At 42.2% G+C, this 21,798-nt stretch overlaps 1 protein-coding gene across 1 annotated transcript in view; it reads right to left on the reverse strand.

The window, feature by feature from the left end:
- The window catches only part of EMILIN2 (elastin microfibril interfacer 2), a 32,986-nt gene extending 28,582 nt beyond the window's left edge, over window positions 1-4,404 (reverse strand). Inside the window, exons 1-2 of the mRNA XM_086740685.1 lie at window positions 4,229-4,404; window positions 3,943-4,065 (exon numbers count right to left, since the gene is read on the reverse strand). Coding sequence (XP_086596811.1) covers window positions 3,943-4,065; window positions 4,229-4,353 — 248 coding nt within the window. The 5' untranslated portion in view covers window positions 4,354-4,404. The remainder of the gene's footprint in view (window positions 1-3,942; window positions 4,066-4,228) is intronic.
- Window positions 4,405-21,798: the final 17,394 nt, after the last annotated feature.

Genomic DNA, 21,798 nt, shown 5'->3' on the forward strand with positions numbered 1-21,798 from the left:
TTTCTTCAAGTCCCTGAGCAACTTTGAAGCTAGATCTGCTGTCAGCTGGGGGCTACGGGGGGATTACATGACTTCCAGAGGTTCCTCCCAGTCTAAATTTTTTTCTATTTCATTTACTGCCTCATATGGGGAAGTCAAATTTGCCAGTTCTGTAGCAAAGAGGGAAAGCCAGAAAATATCCCTCTGTTCCCGTCATTTCAGTTCACTTCAAACTTTAAAATTAAAGCCTTACTAGTGAAAGCGAGTTTGCCCCAAAATGCTGGACCAAAAATTGGAACATGTATGGTACAGTCCCAACAAACCAAAGTGGTATAAACAACGCCCTAGCCCGAAGTGGCTACCTTGACCAGAGGATGTCCGAGAGAAGCCACAGCCCTAAAGAGTGTGTAGGACCTAGCCAGAAGGGCAATACGTTTTGCTTTTAGAATCAGACAATGCTATTAGTTACAAATTGCTAATAATGCTCATTAAGTTGCTAAACTATTCATAGGAAAGCTGAAAGGAAATTCACAATGAAAGAAGCAGGGGAGTGTTCAGTTATTTAAGAAGCAATATTAAATTTCAAAACATACAAGTTCTTTTTAGTGGGCAAAACTGCTAATATTTTTGTGTAAGTATCCTTCAGGCCAATGACCCACTGAACAAAGTTCTTCCCTCCTTCGCTAGTCACAGTTTTAAGAAAAATAAATCAGCAGCCCCCCATACTTCAAAGGGAACATACTTCAAAGGGCCCTTCTGCTTTTTCTTTCTACTCCCTCTCCTCCTATCTCTTGAGCAGCCACACTTCAACTCACATTTATCCTTGACACCTTAATCAGCCAAAGCATTCACTAACTTTTCAGTGAGGAGTTATCCCAAATACCTATAAAACACTTAAACAATGAAGTGTAATAATTTCCTGCATTTCAACTTAACATCTCAGGAAACAAACCCTGTGGCCAAACTGAAATTATAGTTAACATCCCTGGAAGTGCAGCCATTCCAACAGTGGGTTGGTTTTTTTTTTTTTCAGATAAATGATATTTTAATGGGCCTAAAGAGCAGATAAAAAGGGTTCATACATATATATGATTTTTAGGCTTAATGACCAGAGCTTTCTGTTTCTAAAAAAATAAAAATAAAAATAAAAAAACAGTGCATACTACAATCCATATCTGCAATACACACTCTCTTGTATGTGAAGAACGTGTGGAATTCAGAAGCACACTGTATGTTTAAGGCAGTGAAACACCCCCATATATAATGCAGTGAGCTATTTAATCTAAGTAATTGTTGTGCACAACCTGGACTGTACCTAAACACTAGAAGGGGTCTTTAAATCTAGTCTTAAACGAATTTAAATCAATAGTAAATCCACTGACTGACAAAAAAAAAAAAGCCCTAATAGTACTTAAGTACTAATAAAACCCATACATCTATGATACAGTTAACAAACTCTCTATTTGATTTGGATCTCACTGTCCTCACTGTCTGCAGCAGAATGAGCTCTTAGATGAACTACGGGTATCAGAAGGAGACTACACAGGGACTGTAGTTTATTCCGATGAATATCTGCTATTTAGTCCATTTTTAAGCTCTCCATGTACGTGTATAAAGGAAAAAAGAGAATAATTTCAAAGAAGTCCTCACAGTAATTTCTTTGTTGCTTTTACAGCCCTTTCCTGTCCTTTTTTTGTCAACATTAGCTAACAAACATATATAAACATATTTTATTATTCAGACCAGCACCCCTCTTGAATTAAACAATACTTTTCACAGGAATGAAGTTACTTCTGTTGCAGGGGTTTGCAGTATTTCAGCCGTGTATTTCAAACGCTTTGGATTAAGTCTTTTTTTACTCTGCCACTAAAAAGAGCACATATACCAGCAACAGACAGAAAAATAGAAGTCACAGCATATAAACAGAGAGTTTTGAATACAGTAACATTTCAAGATTTTTATATTCCAGCTGCTTTCAGTGTTAATCAGATGGAGCTGTAATAGGTACTTAAAATATTTTATGTTAAGAATAAGGAATTATTTTGCAGTTGCCGTTAGGGTTGTGAAGAAAATAACAGTTATGTTCACCAAAGAAAGTCAAATTGAGGAAAACAAAGGCTTACGATAAGTATCTAATTCCATTCTCAAAAGAACAGAAAAATCCCATGAGACTGGCCACAGCAGGAGAGACCACATGTCTGTTCAGCCCCGTATTCTCTCTCTGACAGCAGCCAGCTCCAGATGTTTAGGAGAAGCCCAAGGACAGACAATGCTATTTCAAAGAACCACAGAGTAATCTGGAAGGGATGAGACTTCTGGAGGTCATCCAGTCCAGCCCCCTGCTCAAGCTGGGCTTCCCCTTCTGACTCCTGCCAAGGGTCTCACCCGCTTAAGCAGTTCTCCATTCAGGAATTTCCTGAGCTAGAAGCAATGCCTTTGCCCTTTCTTCATTATCTACTAGCAGATAGTCCAAGAAAATCCTAATTTACAGCCTCTGAAATTCCTTGTCTTAATACTTGGTGATTTATTGGTTCAAAGAGCTCAGTTTCAACCACTCCTCACTCCTCCGTAGCTCCACTAGCGAGACTCGGCACAGCAGAGGGCACACCCCATTACACAGCCCATAAGCTCAGTCAGAAATCCGAAACGGCCAGTTCAACACTCCAAAGAAAAACAAGGGAAATTACACAAGATGGTGTTACTCAGTTGTCTGCTGCCTTTGTTATTTCCCTCAAATTCCAGTGTTTATATATTCTAATAAAGGAAAGCTACTTTTTAAACAAAAATAACAATGCAAACAAACAGAAAACAGCGCATTTGAATGCCAAACACCCAACACCTATTGTCACAGGCCCCAGGGCAGCAGCGTCATCGATGTCCACAGTCTATTTCAGCAGCGCCCACGACCTAGCAGTCTCATCCTCACTGTTTCACGTCAAAATGAATGTAAAAGAATCCTTACTATCACCTCAGTCCAACTCTGAGCCTAATCCCAGTGTCATTCCACTGACTTCTGGGGGACGTGAAATGGTTTTAGAGAGTGCTTATCATCTACAATTTTCAAATAAAGGCGTGCAAATATTACTGCTTCTCAAGTGGGGAAATTGAGGAATGGGGATTTGCCTGAGATTAGCCAGAAGATAAGTGAGATACAGCTGTTCCCTGACTCCTGCCTTACCTGTGGGCTCACACACCCTTGCTACAGCACACTGTGCTGTAGGTGGTCACTCTGCAGGCAACCATGCGGCCACACTCAATCGCATGAAGCTTAAAACCAAACAAGTAACTTTGTATTACCCTCTGTAAAAATCTCTGCACTGGCTGCTCTCTTTGCTGGACAACTCACTGGGATACACAGATTGTAAATGTGCTGGCTCACGTTCCTGGCTCTCCCTCGCTGTTAACGTACCGATCCAGCAAGACAGAGCAACCATAAAATGGGTTCTGAGCACTGCTGTACCTTGGCAAATCTGGCCCCAGGGTGGATAGGTGCACTCCCCGAGCAGGTGCGGGCGTTCCTGCCGCCCACAGAAAGCGGTCCACGTGTTTACTGCCTCCCTGCAAGCCCCACCACGCCGCGCAGCCGTGGCCTGGCGAGGTGTGCCGGCGAGGTGAGGCATGCCAGCGAGGCGAGGCGAGGCGGCGTGACGAGGTGTGCCAGCACAGCGAAGCAAGATGTGCCAGCGCGGCTCCCTTCCAGCGCAGTGGACTGGCCGTGCGAAACAACGTTCTCAATCTGGCTCTGATTAGCTTCGGCAGCCTTATGTTTGCAATAAGAGAGCACGCTTTTGTTTGGGGCACGCTGGGGACCAGAGGGCTGTATGTGCCCTCCTGCCCCTGCCATAGGCTTTCTGGGGTGCGGGGAACCGCCCAAGCGCTGCAGCAGCGACTGCTTCCCCACCCAGGCTTGGCCAGAGGTGGCCAAGCTCTGCCCTTCCCGAGGTCGCCTCCTCGGCTACTTACACCGGGGTGGGCTGGCAGGGGAACTGGTTCCAGGCGCACTTGTACTGGGCCTGGACGTAGCTCTCCGTCCCGTCCAGCACCGAGCAGCTCACGTTCCTGTTCACGATGTAGGCGCACCAGTTCCTGAGGGAGGGGTGGGGGGAAGACAACGGCCGTCAGGGACAGGCAAGGGCATGAGGGGGCCCACACGCCGCCCCATCCCGCCAGCCCCGGCACCCCCCGGCTGCCCCAGCCCGCCTCGGCTCGCCCCGGCCCCGCAGCCCCCTCCGGGGCGGGCGCTACTCACTTGCTGCGGGAACCCGGTCGGGTGTAGCGCAGGTGCGGGGTGGCGTGGCTGAGCCCGGCGCCCAGGGCGAGGAGGAGCGGCAGCGCCCAGCCCGAGGGCGCGGGGGAGCCCGGGCACAGCTCCATGGGGGCGACGGGCAGCGGGTGGCGGAGGAGCGGGGAGGGCCGGTACCTCTCCGCGGGCTCCCTCCGGCCGTCTGTCCCTCCGGCCGTCCCGCCCGCCCTCGCCCGCTCTCAGCTCCCTCACTGACGCAAATCCACCCCCCACCCCCGTTTCCGCCCTCCACGGCGGCTCCGCACCCCGCTCCGGCCGAGGCGCCGCTCCCCTCCACCCCCGCCCGGCCGGCCCCCTGCCCCGGCCCCGCTCGCTCTCGGCCCCCCGCCCCGCTTTCGCCCCCCGGCCCAGGAGGAGCGGCAGGCGGAGGGGCGGCCGCTGGCCCCACATGGCGCCCGGCCGCCGTAAGCGGGGCCCCCCGAAAGCAGCCCCCGCTCCCCGTCCCTTGCCCGAGCTGGCCGGCGGCCGCCCCCAAGCCCATTTTTCCCACTGGAAAGCTGATGGGAGGAGAGGATCGGGCTCCTGGGGAGGAACAGGGCAGGCAGGGTGCAGTGCCCACCCCGGGGTGCTGGGGCTGAGGGTAGCCTCTGCACTGCGGACAAAGTGGGGCCGGTGCAGGTCTGGTGGCCCTGTGGTGTGTGCGAGGGAGGTTTTGGCGGGCTTGATGCCGTGCAGCAGCCCTGTGATCCCACTCAACACCCCTGCCTTGACATGGCCGCTGTTGCCTTGCGTGGCCCAAGAGCTCATCCCGACCCTTGGGCCTGGGAAGGTTGCCGGTGGCCACCTCTGTGAGCCATGCACAGCAGGCCATTATTCACAAGGAGAACCCTTCGCTGGGCAGAGAGAGCAATGGGTGTCAAAATTCACTCCGGCGTTAAAATCTAACTCAGGCATCTTGAGTGGGTGACCTGCCCGTGCGAGGCCGTCATCTGCCATGGGTCCCACCGTGATCCAGACCGGAGGGACATCCCTCTGTCCTCCTCAGCTCCTGCTCTTTTGAAGGAGTTGCTTTGGATTCAGGCAAAACTAACAAAGCTTTGAGGCTGGGCTAGTGCACAGGGAAGGAAGGGCAAGGCAAGAGCAGTGCTTGGGTGGAGAAGAGGGTGGGTGGGAGATTTGGGAGTAGTGCCTGCTGCTGCTGCTGAGCCTGACCAGTCCCAGCCCTCCCCATGTGCTCCCAAGCCTCCCATGGCCACGGCAGCCTCTCAGGCTTTCTAGGTCTCACATGGGGGCAAAGCAGGTGTTGGGGCCAGGCCCTTTCTTCTGCTGTAGGCAGTGCCTGCCGAAGCTGAGCGTGGACCTCATCGTCTTCCCCGACCTGCTGAAATAGGCAGGTTTCCTCTGCCAGTCTTGCCATTGGTCTTCCCCAACAACTTCACTCGGCCTCTGAGCCTGACAGGGAAATAACCTTTAAATGCTGAGGTCAAAATTATGCTTTCAGACTGCTTTTTAGTAACTGTTTCACTGGAAATGTACACTAAAGCTTTCTTCCCTGAAGATAAATGTGTCCTGTAGGAACACTTTGCAGGTGACAAGTAGCAATGGGAAAATACAATATTATTACTGTCATTTGAGTCCGGCCCATTTCACTTGAAAAAAGGGCATCCTCCTAACACTGCAGCTTCTTTGGCAAGGATAGCACCTCACTGCCTAAGAAATTATGCTTCAGGCAAAGGTTAAACAATTTGCTGTGCCATTGTTTACATTTGCAAGAGCATGCCATTCAGGCATCACTGGCTGTGCCAGCAGAAATTATTTGGAAGCAAGGCTACAGTTCAGTCCCTAAAAAGCAATGGGGAAGGCTCACTCTTTCTTTTTCCCCTCCTCATCTGGTCAAGGAACTTGTGAAGTTGGTCTTTTTCCAAAAGTGATGAGCAACATGGAAGAGCTGCACACTCTCCCACAAAGGGAAAGTCATTAAGGAGTTCAAGACTGAGATCATGCCTGTCTTGAGAATGACTGCATGGTACAAAAATTAGTAGGCAGATTTAAACAAAATGAGCATGAAGTGACAGTATGTTTCCATACTGAGCTTATACCTTGGTGAAGAGAGATAAAGGAGAAATCTGATTTGCCACCAGGGCACTTTTGTAACCTGCAAACCACAGACTCGATTGCGTGATTGAACACAACTTGGGGCACCGTTAGAAGGAGAGTCATTGCAGCCTTTGCTTATCCCGTGGATACAACAGGTAATAAGTCAGGAGTCGCCTGTAACTTCAGGACTCTGTCCTTGGAAAAATGTTTCTTCTCTCAGGAACAGTGCAAGAAAGTCCCTCTCCTGTTTTCTAATATAGAGGAGTTGTCCCTTTACTGTCTGGATCAACTACTTTGTAAATGTTATGAAGCAGGACTTTGATGGTATTTGCTGCCATTACTTTAAAGGGGTGTGTGAGACTTCTTCCACTGCAAAGCACAGTGTATTTTTGAGTTTGTTTCATTTAAAATAAACTGTAACAATGAAAAACAAAATCCTGCAGGACCATTCATTCTCCTTGCTGAAACCAGAGCTCTGTGGGAACTTGAATGCAAGCGCTGCTGCAGGGAGTGAAGTTTTATGCATGGCTTTGTGATGGCTCAGCAAGGAGTAACAGCAGAGGATGACTTGTTCTGAGAAGTATTGAGCTGAATAGAAATGGATGAATCTGGGCAGATGCATAGAGTTGACCTCAGCTCCTCTGATATTCACACTGGGCCTATCACATCAGCTGATTCAACAACAATCAGAACAGAAATTGGGCTCTGCCAGGAGAATCTTCAGCTCAGGTGCACACTGAACATGTGGTTCAAACTCTGCTCATGGCTGCATTTTTTCTGTGGGTGTAACTAGTTTTATTTCAGAGCGTAAGTATGAAGGCTAATAGTGCTCGCAAGGAGACAGCAATGCTCACACTTTATTTTTCTGTGCTATATCCTCTCATCTCGAAAATTCACAGAACTCCCAAGACAGATGATTCTTACAGTGCATGGAAAGCATCCCTCCACCCCTCCCTCCAAATGGAGTGTGTTGTCTGTGAGTGCACGGAGGAGGGCTTCGATGACTGGCGAGGTCAGGACACACATCCTTGGGAGTTGGAGATCGCAGACGTGAGTCCATAAATCCTTTAAAATTGTTTTAAAGTTCTTATTTCTTTACTAAGCAGTCTGGCTGTGTTTTCAGCACCAAGATCAACCACACTTTTGTACTTCATAACAGGATAATGATAGGGGGACAACTAGGGCCATATGCAAGGGTCTAGCAGAGAGGGAAAGGTGCACAGAGCAGGTGAGCAGAATAAATAGCAAGAACCTTATCAGAGTATTTACTGCAGAACTCCAAAAGAAAAATGTGTGGTGCATGGAGTGGAAATGGTGTTCTCCCTGCAATTTACCTCTCTTACGTATCAGCTCTTTCTGTAGATTTCAGCGATAGATTGCTTTGTGAATTCTGAGTTCCTTTTCTTTAGGTTCACCGCCTCAAAAACCTGCCAAAATAACCTGAGGTGAGTGGCTTTTAGAGAGGTGTTTGTACTTCCTTGACACTTCTCTTTAATAAAAAAAAAGCTCTCATTTCTAGAAAAACTGTCTGTGCCACAGAAGGTCTTTCAGGTACTTCTCACCTGGGCGTCAGACATGAGAAGCCAACCTACAGCTGTGTAGTCTGGCTTTACATTTGGTGCTGTATTAACTCCGTCCATGAGCAGGTCACAGTGTCTCTGGAAAGATTAAACTGGTGTTAGGGAACAAAGACAAGTCTGAAAGGAAGCTGTAGGAAACTCCAAGCTAACAGAGGAAGGCTTGGATTAAGTTGTATGGTGCATGCTGGTTCAGATATACCAGGAAAAGCACTCCATGGGGAAAGAGGAGTTTGAACACTGTTTTGCAGGGACATGATGCAGCCCCGTCCCATTCATTTGGCCTGGTGTATATGTTGCTACATAGTAATCTTAAGATTAACATTAACATTTCTAGTTCGAGTCTAGGATTGGTGTCCTCCAACTTCTCCCTTCTCAGATGAGATCATGAGCTTTTTTTTTGCAGCATCTTTTCAAAAATTATTCCCCACTGCAAGACCCAGGTTTCAATTTTGAAATTTTTATGTGCAATCATCCCTCTAAAGTCAGCCAGACACATATTTAGCTGTGAATGTTTAGTGAAAATTAATGACTGAATGAAAAGTAAATAACAGATGTTAATAAAATTACTATTTATAAACATGCTAACTTAAAGAAAAAATCCAAGCCCTAGTCAGGGGTGAATAAATAAACAAAAGAGAGGAGGGTTAGCAGAAGATTTGGTTTTCTTTTTACTTGGAGAGGCACTTCGGAGGGCCATAACAGTTACACAACTATAAAGACTTTGATAATTCCACAAAAAAAAAGAGATCTGTAGCAGAGATCCACTCTAGCAGCTTTGGAGTGTGCAGAGAAGTCACCCATGTAGTCCTGACCGGTGCTCAGGCCACATCTTCACCTAGCTCAAGTGCCGTATTTGCCTATTTAGGTGTGGCGTGGTGTCCTATGGGCTCCGTGAAACACGCTCGGGGATGTTTCAGTGCCTGGGTGGGCAACCTGGCAACTCCAGCCTTTCTTCCTTGGTGTTATTCCCTTTTGAAGGAAAACATTTGTGCTAAGTTTATTTATTTAAACAGAAAAACAAATCAGCATGTTACAAACAGCCCAAACATTGCCCAGATGTGGCATGCATTAAGTGTTTGTATTAAAACCGATGCTCTTTATTGTTGTAGTAGTTATGGTTTTGGCTAGAGAACAAAATAAACAAAAGCTAGTCCCTGGGAACAGCTATCTGAGCACTCTATTGCAGTCTGCTCAGGGCATCAAGGCAGAGATCAATATACATTCTTCTCCACTAGGAAGAATGATTTGCCTGACTGCTGGAGAGTTGTAAACCACACGTATGCCACGCTTGTGGAACACAGTATCTACTTTATACTGAACAGTTGTAACTACTAAAGAAAGGTCTACGTTACTTCCACAGGAAAGATAAGTGCTCTTTCATATTACTTACTATATGATGTGAGAGGACTGAATGGAATATCATCCACTGTTCCCATGGATTTCTGAGCACAGCAAGTCTGGAGCCTGTGCAGAGAGAAGACATTGGAATACAGGATGACAATCAGAAGAAAACATTTTAATGCCTGCGAGATCTTTTGGTGAAGAGCCTGAGGCTGGCTGACACATGCGCAAAGGTGGAAGTTAAAGAGTACTGGAAAGAAGATCAGAGGAGATCTGCATTTCGTGGCAGATGGGTTGGGGGTGGGAGGGTAGAGGAGGTATGGGGAAGAGGTTTCTTTTGTGTCTGCTTGTCTTTGATTTTGTGGAATTATCGGGTGACTTCAATGGAGAAGATGCATAATGCACTTTTGTTCTTTCCACAGCTACTGCTGCTCTAACCTGCACACACAGCAGAACATAGTTGGTTCATACAAAGCTATGTCTGCTACCTGCACACAGACCCTTCAAAAAACCTGCGGGCAAATTGCTGAAACACACTTAAAAGACTGAGTCTGAAACTGTATGCGTTGTTTACCCATGCTGTAAAGAGTTTCTTCCAATCTTGCTTGTTATGAAACAAAGAATTGTCGTATTGGTTTTGATATCTCACCTCCGATAGCAGTGCAATATTTCAGAATAAAGAATAAAACTGAGGGCATTAATTATTGTACGGTCCTTACCTCCCATACAGGGCAGCTTTGAGTTTCATGGCATGCACTGCCCTTCTTGATGTGCCTCTCTCTGATTAAAAATGTCAGATTTCAGCTTTTAAGATTTTTTAGAGATGAGTTGGAAAGGAGAGAAAGGGAGTGGCACATGACTTTACAATGTTTGGGACAAAGTTGTCAACAGATTTTTTTTTTAAATTACATTGTTCCTAATAGAAAATTACATTATTCTGAAGCTCTAATTCCTTGTTCATCCGTTTATCCAGTCTCTTACTGAAGTTCCTGGTGTTTGAACTGAGCAAGAAAGTTATGTGAGTTTAAGCACAACAGGTGCAAATTTCTATGCAGATATCATTATCTCAGTTTAGGCATAATAGGTGTTGATTTATTTTAAGGAATAGATTAAAAATGCAGTAAGTCCACTTAATATTAAAATAAGAAACTTTTCCTGAGAACAAGAGGCAGAAATTCCTGATATAGGTAATACCTAATACTGTAATTCACCACATTGTTCTTGCTTCCTTGGAAAAAGTAACTCCTGGCCTAATAATTTCCCAATTAAAAAAAAAAAAAAAAAAGACTGCTACTTTTAAGGAAGCCTTCTGTACATTTCTTCTGATTCTTACCTATTCTGCATTCAAAAGCAAGGTTAAATGTAACTTCCACTCAACTTGCACACTATGAAGGAGATTTAGGCTTCTTGAAAAAATTTTATATTTCAAAGTGAGCTAACCAAACACAAAAATGCCAGGAATATTTTAAATAAGATCTCATTAGGTAAAGACCATGGCCACAAATATTTCATGCCTCTCTGCAGTCACACCATGTTTTTAGAGGAGGATTTATATAGGCTAGTTCATTTTTCTGATTCAGCCATTTGGACACTGAACAAATTTCTTCAGCTTCTGTAGTTTCTCCCTGCTAGAAGGTGCTGCTCATGATTTGTCCTGTAAATTCTCCTCAAGGTTACAGCAGCTCAAAGGTGCAAAAACACACATAAAAGACAAGAAAAAACCCCAAATCTCTTTTTTCACCTGCCTTCTCCAATCTTGTATTTTCCCTGGAAGATGATGGCATGTGGCTGTCCTTAATCTCAAAAACTATAACTCAAAATGTATGACTACAGCTTCTGGTGAGCAAAGCGAAATGGCAGCTCCCGGCCTGGGCTTCTGCAGCCTGTGAGATTGCTCACCAAAAAATGCAAAACTATGGGGAGGAAGGAGGAAGGAGAATCCCTTTTAGATCATCCTTGTCACCCTTCCCCAAGGCAATTTCCTCCCGCTATGAAGTTCCCAAAATTACCTTAGTGTAGAATGACGCTGGCAACCTCCTACAAATAACAGGATGAGGCTGTAATACTTTTATGTGCACAGACCTACTAAAGGAACAGGAATTCCTATATAAAAGTAAGGCTATCACGATCCAATTAATAAAACTGAACATGTAACTTCTACCCAAAATAGTTTACAGTCACGTCAGACTTGGGCAGCAAATGATACACTGCCTGCTTCTGAGCACAGCTGTAAGCTCAAGTGTTGTATGGTGACAAATCCTATCTTGTTTTGTCGTAGTATGAAATGCAAAGGAAACTATCTGATCATCTTATGCAGTTCCTTTGATTCTCTGTTTATAATTCGAGAATTTCATAGGAGGCAGCAATTACAAGAAGGAAGAAGATGAAGTAAAATGTAAGAGGCTGCACAAGAGTGTAATGGGGATAGGGCACAAAAAGGTGTTGGAGGTAAGAAGATGTGGAAAGAGGAGGTGGTGAGCTCGGCGGTGTAAGGATGGGCAGCACCTTGCTCTGATCATATGCACAAGTCCCGTGAAACATCATTATTCACACACTTGCCTTATTATATTGTACTTCCTTGTACTTCATGTTCTCTATGAATTTCTATTAGTTGGGGCTGAGGGGAAGGTACTTGTTCTTCCTCAGGCTCCTGTATGTTGGGAAGAGTCTGGCTGTGAACGGTCCCATATTGAACCTTCTGAAGGGATGTGTGGTTGCAACAACAAATATACCAAGAAGCAAATTAAACTGGAAAAAAAGGAAAGTTTGTGTCTTATTTTGTTCACAAAGTTTCCAAAAAAGAATTATCTGTGTTTATTCTAGAAATTATTTTCAATAAATTATTCTCAAGAAATGCTTTGCATTGTGTCCCTTTCTGTGTCTAATTCTGTGATAATGAGACTGTGCAAACCATTTGTATTGAATTTCTTAGGGCTGGAATGAAATAAACTGGTGATAGCAGTGCTCTGGTTTGATATGTTAAGCACTTATGATGAGTTAAGGACAACATCCTTAAAGTAGGCAAGTACTTCACTCCTACTCATTTTTATGGGAGTTAACAGCCCTCAACTCCATGAAAACTAGACATTAAGCACCCAAGATTTGTTTCAGTCAAACCTCTGCTGGATAGTGTCACTGGATACCATCTGTGTGCATTTTGTGCCTCGCTTTATTGCCTTCTCTTGAAAATCTCAGGCAAGAATCAATAGTTTAATTAAACAAAACCAGGTATTCTTTTGTTCAGACATGCTGGGTTAACACAATTCCATGACTTGGACAGCAAAGTCCATGGAAAATAAAGAAGTACAGAAGTGTTTTCCATAGATGATGGCCTTGTTGATTGTTTCTTTCCAGTAGTGGGAGAGGTGGGTAGGTAGGTTTAAATACCTGCCTCCTAACAAGCAACAGCCATGTAGTTAATTGCAATTAGTAGACAGTGAGGAATATTTAAATATATATTTAAACTTACCACTGACATTTCCATTCTGCAGCATAATATCCTTTAGCTAAGTAAGTATTTATAAATATTGATAAATATTTAGATTTTAGAACATCTCAGAGATTTCAGCAGTATCTGTAAGTTATCTGAGATGAGTCCAGCTCAGTCTTCAATTTCCTTTTTCCCACCTGAGATCAAAACCTCCTGGTGACACCATTTCCTCTGATTCTTTCAGACACGTCCTACGGTTCAGCACCCTTCCTGCTGCAGGCTGTACGTATGAGCATTCTTGATCAGCCACCGACGTGTATCCTCTTTCGTTTGTCTTTTTTTTTGTTAAAAGGAAATATCCATTGCCAAAAGAGGGTGTGTCTTTTAGATTGTTTTGGAAGAGCAACAGCTACAGGGATGATGGTTGAGGGAGAAGAAGTTAAAAATGATGAACGTTACTGGTGTGTTTCCTGTGTGGTGTACTGAAAACCAGTGGATCAAATGACACTAATACTTTTGCTGAACAGCAAGACTGTATGCAGTAGTGGTAAAATGAACTCACGGTTTCAGAATTTACTTAAGAGAACATATATGAAGAATTTATGTATAGCAGCATGAGTTCAAGAATGAACTCAGCCATGGCCTCAATTCAGGGCATCTGGCATTATTTACAGCATTCTCTTTTACTTTTAGGAATGCAGAATTTCAGGCTTGTAGAGTGTTATTTAAAAATTTTTTTTAATGACAGTGAGAATTGAACCCAAACGTTAGGATGAACTCTGTCAGGGATTGTTAATACTCTCTGTGCCAGTTGGCATTATGCTTTTCTTTTTATTCCCTGTAGCTGTTTACAGAACAACACTGTGGGGTCATTACTGCTCTAGGATGAGAAATGATTAAGGAAGGAATCCTGTTGTTTTATATGTACCTGGCAGTGATGCTAGAGGATCTGAACAAAATCAGAGCTATGTTGTCTTCGGTGTTACACAGCTGCAAGATTTGTGCCAAGGCTAGGTCTCTACAGAGAGTTCTGCCACTTCAGTTATGCTAACAGTCTTAGAGCCAGAAAAAGATCCGTAGATACAGATGTGGTTATTGTGCACAAACCAGTATAGCCTATTTCAGTTTGGGAAGTGGTTAAACTCTGCCAGATGAAATTCCCGGTATTCCAGTAATAACAGCACTCGTATTGTAGGCCACCTGAGATTGGGGTAGGGAGTTTTCGTCTTTTCTTTAACATCGTGTAGCTCCTTCTGAAAGAAATTAAAAGCTTAGGTTTGTCATCGTAATTTAAAAATGCATTGGCTATCCTTTCTCTCCTTTCAAATTTAACTGTGGAGATTGAGGGCAATCTCTGCTGTGAGATGCTGCCTTACTTCATCTCAGTCTACACATTCAGTTTGAAGAGTTTTCTATTGTTACCAACAATAGGCCACTTGAAGGCAAACATTCAGTTAAGAAGTCACACCAGCTTATTCCTACTGTTTCTCTGAAATTTGTAATTAATAAATAACACCGGAGAGGTTGTAGCTGCAGACATATTTTTAAACCACACTAGGGGAAAATAAATTGTCTGAAGGACATTAGGATGTTTCCTAATTGGAAGTCAAGGAAGTCACTGCAAATAGTACACCGCAGAAGATTACCACGAATTATCGGGACAGTTCTCTTTCATAGAAGACGACTGTATCCAGAGCATATAAAGTAAGCCAAATGTCTAGAACCATCAACTGTGTATGATTGAAGAGGTTTAGATTAGTTTTAGATAACTCACAAGAGCCACTTCACTGAGTGTATCCTGAGACAGCCAAAACTTCACTGCCTCATGCGTGAGTATTCCTTTTTGCCCTGAAAGAGTGGGAATGCTCCCAAGACCTTTATTCCTGGAAAGGTCTGATCAGTTCAATGGACTTTACAAGTTACAACAGTGAAACCCTGTCAAAGGAGGAATGTCTTATCATTGTTAGATTATGGGATGCATTTAGTTACATCAGTCTTCTCTTTAAAAAAACAAGGTGCAAAAATAATCTCTTCAACTGCTGTGCTTCATTTGTCTTCACATTTTTTAAAAAATATTGCAGCTTCTCATACATTTTGCTTTTTCATTCAAGCTCCAGTTCCTGGAATTCCAGCATGATTTAAGCATTTCAGATTGTATTGCAAGAAAAGTTAGTTCTGGCATTCTTTTGCAGACAGTAATTTGAAAAACTGACTCAAAACCATCCTACAGACTCAGAACAAAAAAGCAAGCACGAAGAATTGTATACTTTTAAAATCTCATGAGTTTTAAGCCAGTCTCCTGATTTTTTTTTTATTGCTAGAACTCTGCAGTAACTTACTGTCTTTATCCAACTGCTTCTGACTTTCAGCAGTCCTCTGGAGGTGCTATTCAAATTAACTTAAAGCACTCTTTGCCATGTGGCATACTAAAAAACAACAAAGACTTTAAGTAAATTCTCTATCCAATTATGGAATCAGAGTTCTTCACTCTTATATCTTCCAGTTCAGCCTTCCTTTACAATGACTTTATTCCATTTTCATTGTGTGTAAGCTTTCTCTGGTAAAGGTAATTTATCTGGGTTGAGTTATCGATGTGCAATTTATAGAATAGGTACTTACTGTAACTTAGAGTAAAAAACACTTTCCCTTCTTTTCCCTCAATTCAGTCTGTGGTAACTAGGTATTTATTTTTCAGTTACCCTCTAAATCTACAGACAGCACTTCATGCCTGACTCATTTATTGGTGACTTGCAAAACTCTTCTGAGAAGAGTAAGTGTTCAGTCTTCATAATTGCTTCCAGGCTTTAGTGAGTCTAAGCGTGAAGAGCTCAGCTTAAAATTCAAGCCTAGATCCTTTGCATGGATATACTCCTTTGTTTTTAGGCAGTTAACAAAAAAAAAATAAAAAAGGGAAAAAAAAAAAGACAGAAGTCCACAGCCAAACATTGCAACATAGGTTGGACACACATCCAGGGGTGGAAACAAAACAATCCTTTTCTACAGACTGTCTCTAGGGTCTAGTCCTCTTTTGCAATTGGCAAAAAATGGTTATACAAGATATTACACTGACAACAGAGCCTTGCTGCTGTCAAGGACGAGGTTGGCTTGGGCCTTTTGAAGGCAAGGGGCCTCTGCAGGTTCCACGCTCTGCATGAATTACACACAGTCTGTGAAAGGGAGCAAAAGCATTAAGTACAAAGTGGCTCAGTGCTTGTGCAGTGGGTGCTGCAGCTGAGATTGTTGACAATGCACAAGTTAGCCATTTGTGGTTCTTAGATCACTAGAAGACTGGTCTGCAGTGTATTGGAAAAGTGGACAGTTTTTGTGAAACTAGGCAAAATACCAACAAAAATAATTTTTTTATTTGCTTTTCCCACCAGACAATGCATTAGACTCTACAATAGAGGGAATCCATTTGTACAGAGTACATCTTGGCTGCTAGATCCTGGGAGCCATTTCAGACGGGAAGCCTGAATTCTGGCCCCCTGTGTCTGTGCTTTAAGGTGTTAGCATCTGACGTGGCTGCATGGACTTGCTGCTCCTGAAAAGAGAAACTTTTGGAACATTCAAAATTGTACACACATAAATGAATGATGGCTTCTACCTCTGGTCAAGCCATTTATCCAGTGCAGTAGAGGACCACAATTGAAAAAAGATAAGATCCATCCATAGCTGCTCTCTGGTAATTATTAGAACTTTGGTTCTTTTTCTGATATTTTAAACAAAGAAAAAGGGGAAAAGCATTTGGTTTTAAAACCTTAACTCTGAGTGCAGGTTACTAAATGACAGTTAGATCATCCAAACCGGCCAGATTTTGCAGCTGTAACAGTCAATGATAAGCAGATCAAGTCTACTTGTCATCACCATCACACAACGGGTACGCAAATGAGTACTGAAAGAGAGCCACCGTATTGTGTTCTGAGGGTGAAATTCCAATGGCTTGATTTTCAGTGGTTCAGAATAGCCAGCAGCTCCCACAGAAGTCTACTGCATCACTGCCTACAGAAATGAATCCTATTTAATCATCTTTAATTTCCATCCTGGAGGAATTTACAGCAGCACACTTAACCTGAAGTTTAGGAAAGAAAAAAATTAATTATGTGAAGTGACATCCAGCACTTCACCTGCAAAGCCTTTTGGACACTTTCGGACCTTTTTGATCCTGAAGATTCTGGTTTTCCTTTTTTATTATGAAAGGAAATGTGCATTTACCACTCACAAATCTTTTTCAATCTTTCTTAAATATATAGATATATATATATGCAGAGGATTAGAAAACAGTTATTTTTAAAAAAGGTAAGCTGACAGAGGAAATTATGCAGATAAAAGCTTTCGATGTTATGGATTCTGAGATGGCATTATTTATTTTTTACCTAAGTGAACTTTAATGGGCTTTGACTACTTCTGTATCTCTCTCTCTCTCTGTGTAGTTGCTTTGTCAAAGTGTTCCAAGAGCAATAATGGGCATTGCCTAAAACCTCAGGAATGTTCTCACAAATTTACTTCTTTCCCAGGAACTAGGAGCACTGCTGGAAGGCGTGAAGTGAGATATACAGTCAGCGTGCATACAAAATATGGCAAACAGGTTCCAAAGACAAAGCAGACTTAAAAGTAATAGCTGTGATTTTGAAATTCAGAAACATTCTGAAAGCTCAGAACAAAAGAACAAGGTAACAATTAATAAACTTGCCAATTTCCAAAGCTTTAACTGTATTGTAAATGTTTTGCAAAAATGCATTTTAATGCAAAACACTGAACTGCTTTCTGCTTTGCCAACTCAAGAAAAAATCTCAGATTTCTTTCCAGTTCTTACCCCCCAGGAAGATGGAATATTTTTCATTATTACTTTTCACATGCACTCTCTGCAGATACAGGAGAGTTTTTGAACAAAGGCAAGGCTCACATTTCAAGTAGTGCTGTGGAAAATGTTCCATATCATCAGGTCCTTGACACATTACATAGATGTGTCAGCATGTCTTTATAAGGATCTGGAACAGTCAGTCTTGGCAACAGAGCTAACCAGCAAACTCTTTGACCCCAAATTCCTCTATTTCGATAAAGTTATCATGCATTTGACACAGGGTTGCTGTTACTCTCTTGCATGCAGGAAACTTCCAGAAGAGAAACTGGGTAACGCTTATTCAAGAGAAATTCAGTGTAAAGTGATAAGCCTGGATCCTAAAACAAATACATTGCAAATATCCTTTGTTTTACGGCTATGCTAGTTTTCTTATCTGTTTAATGCAAGAGGATCTAAAATATGAAATAATTTTGACAGATCGCTTGAAAACATGGTTCTGCTATTGAAAAGATCCATCTGAAAAAGTAAAAAAAAAAAAGTGTCAAAATATACCATTTGATTCAACAACATGAAGCACGAATGAGGTTTGAATTTCCTTAGAAGCATCTTGAGTGTAAAAGTTGGAATATAAACAAATTTGAATAAATCATGTTAATTCCAGATAGTTTTATTTGCCAAACTTCTAATAAAAGCATCCATATTCTGCTCTTTCTCCAAGCCTGGCAGAGACTCCTTTCAGACCCTCAGGGAATACAAAAGAGTTCAAAAGTTCACTTGTTAGTTGCACTTCAACGTATTTGGTTAAAATAATGTTTCCAATCTTTCTTTACACCAGAAGTCATACATATTACCATTTTAAGATAAAAGAAAGTAGAGCACTTCAGGAAAAAAAAGTTCAACATGAACATTTTAAATATATTTATGGGAGTCAGTGTATCAACATATAAGAAGCAACTTTTCTCCAGAGTACCTGACATTTTCTGTGTAAAGCACGTGAAGTGTATCTGCATAAATCCATGGTTATTCCTCTTTCTCCAAGCCCACTTAACTTAATTTTCTAGAAAATACTACTTACACTTCTGAAATATTAACATAAAAAATGGCTCGGACTTGCACAGCCTAGAACCCCTGTTCCCACACTGTGATTCAGTGGGTGGCTGAGTAACTGATGATTAGATGGCTCTGGCGCTGAGAGCCACAAAAACCCCACGAGGAAGACAGGAAATCAGAAACAATCAGAATGTTTTCTTTCCCATAAGAAAAACAGCTTATTGGACCACTAAACCTTGTTTAAAATTGATTCTGTCTCTGTGATATTTCAGTGAGTCAGGGAAGTTATGTGATCACAAATGCAAGGAAAAGTGGCCCATAAATCTTTTGGAACATTCGGCATAAGTAAGTTGAAAATCCATTGTATTGAGGTTTTGCAATGTATAATCACTAGAATTCTGAATCCACGCCTACCTGTCAAAGTCAGGAATCTTGCTGGTGAAGTTGTCCATAAATCTACCACAATAACTCTGTCTAATGTTGATAGATGTGTCCGTCTCTCAGTTCAGCTTTCATGTTACTTCTCAAATACTTACCTGGGATTTTATTTTCAGGAACTCCAGCAGTTTCTGGTTTTCTGCTCATCTTCTCTGTTGCTTTCAGCACCTAATTGTAAGGAACTCCTACCAGAGAGCTGAGTCTCTTGAGGGCTCTTGAAGTCATCTGTCAGTAGCCTCCATGGCTGGTTCATCTCTAACCCCAAGCTGCTTCAGTCTTGGGAGCATCCAGCAACAGAGGCCTAACAAACAAACAGTGAGATCTCCTTCTGGGAGATATGAGACTTCAGACCGAAATTTCAAAGCCATCAGTGTCTGATTCTTTACACCTTCTCCATTGCTTCCATCACCCTGCCACACACTCCTCCATCCCGACTTCTCTGAGGGCTCTTGCTTATATTTGAAATATCTTGGCACAGGTGGGCGGCTAAGTTTGGTAGAGCAGAGATTCTACCAGCATCCCAAGCTGACTCTCAATCACAGTTAAGAGGAAAAAATAAAAACCCTTTTGGCTTTGTACAGTGTGAGACAAGTATAGCCCTCCGACAGCGCTTTTGGCCTCATGGTGTTTGCAGAGTAAGGAGGAGGGCAAGAATGGTCACATCTCATACAGGTTGGACGCTCTGATGCTGACTCCCAAATGGGCTCAGTTCTGCAGGTAGGTAAAATCTTCCTCCAGAGTCTGGCTGGATAAGTCAGTCTTGGCCTGACCATCCACTTTCAGAGGGACTTTTTTCCTTTCAAGCTGTGCATGACAATAAACTGCCTTTGGCATCTGAAGGCTCTCCACTCAGAATGTAATTACAAACTTCAAAATGGTGGTTAAAATGGCAATGAAGGACACGATTACTTGCAAGCTTGCACGTCTGTCTAACAACACACTGCGACAGCAACACACCATAACTTACTAATTGATCTAACCCATCCCCGTTTTTACTACAGTTGCAGCAGTTTGATTCAACCAGCCTTCTTGTGTACCTTCAGGTCAATTTAGGCATGGATGATGGAAGATAAAGTTGCTATACTGCAGGCAGCTCTCTGTAGTCAATTTATCTGCTGAAATTACCATGTATAACAGAAGCAGGCTCAATTTCAGCCTGTGAGGCTTCTTGCATGTGTACCAGTCTTCAGTGTGCTTCCACTTCAGCAGCTCTGCTTTGATTTCCCGTCACTGAGCTAGCTCTGGTATGCGTTACTAAAACTACTCTCATGACTGCTTCTGCCAAAACTCCCAACATTATGAGGACTTCTAACCGTCCCTTCTCACTTTCACAGGACATCCTCTGTCCTAGAATTGCCCCAGGACTCTGCTGAAGAAAAGAAGCTCTTGAGCAACTTGCAGAATGGCCTCCTCTATTGTTTCGGAAGAATTCTTTTCACTGCATTCCTCAGGCTGTCATGAATCTTGCACAACCAGCTCTTCCAGCTTGAGCAGAGTGGACCTGCAATCTGTATCTTCCAACACAGAAGTCGATATTATACATGGCTGTCCGCACATATGTGCTAAAAGATCCTCAGATTTTTAAAAAAAACCAGATTCTTGAAAGTAAGACAAACCTTGCCTGCAGTCTTAATCACGTACTAATTTTATGATACTGCCATTTAATTTCTCTACTATATTTTCGATCTAGTCATAAGAACATGATAAAAGCAGGAGCTGTGTGCAATATGAAATACTTGTTTTCACTGCTTACTGGAGAAAGTTAACATTTAGTTTTTTGGAATCATTTCCATTAAACAAAGTAGCAGCAACTTTTAATTCAATATTCCAGTTTTTTACTCAGTAACATTTTAACCTTTTTTTTTTTTTTTTTTAATGAAAAAATGATGAATGAGAGGTTCCCGTAGTTAGTTAATTGGTTCACCATTCTTCCAAACTTATATGTACATTGAGGTAAAATAATTTTCCTGTTCTAGAAATGAGGTTTGAATGCAACAATCTGCGTATGTCTTGCATGACCATTGGTTTGCCAAAGTTATAGAATGAGGGATAAAAGGAAATGAGAGCCTACTAAATGTCCTTCAAGCAACTACATCACCACATTCCTTTGCTAAAAAAAGATTGAATATTACATATGAATATATATACACAAAAACTTTAGGCAAAATTTATTGGACTATGTTATTAGATGAAAAATAAAATTAAAAATATATTATAATTTGTTCTTGTGTAAGACTGGGAAACAAACAGTTCTGGTGTAAAATATTTTCAATTTTGGAAAATTGATGGAAAGCCTATTCTTCGTGGCCCATTTCTGTTGCAAAATACGTACATACCTGATTGTGTACATACAACAGGGACTAAATACTGTAGTCATAAACAGCTAGCTGCTAGCATACTATAAAATAATTACACACGATTAATGAGTGGAGATTTCTTTAGAACCCCATAAATACTTAGCCCTATAAAAACTAGTGAGAGTTGTCAGAGCCCATTAACATACATTAAACATACAGTGAAAATGGTGGAATTAATATATTTGCAAATTGAAGATGCTTGTTGGTTGCCTCTAATATCTGTAATTTTTCCTTAATTTTACATATAGGTTGGTTTAAAATAAAATTGCATTGAATTAATTTATGTGCACGCATTTTTAATGTAAGTTTTGTTTGCTAAAGCAGAGACTGCTCTATTCCTTTGAACCATTTCACTGCAGAGAAGACATGCAACAGAGGCAGAGATAAAGTATCTGTGCAGCTAAAGTACATCTAGTCAACACAGTAGCTCTGTTGCAATTTTATGCATTTTCATAGTCACAGTGAGTGTGGAAGAGCCTGTT

Source organism: Chlamydotis macqueenii, chromosome 2 (genome assembly GCF_036417535.1).
Source record: "Chlamydotis macqueenii isolate bChlMac1 chromosome 2, bChlMac1.mat, whole genome shotgun sequence".
Taxonomy (NCBI): Eukaryota; Metazoa; Chordata; class Aves; order Otidiformes; family Otididae; genus Chlamydotis; species Chlamydotis macqueenii.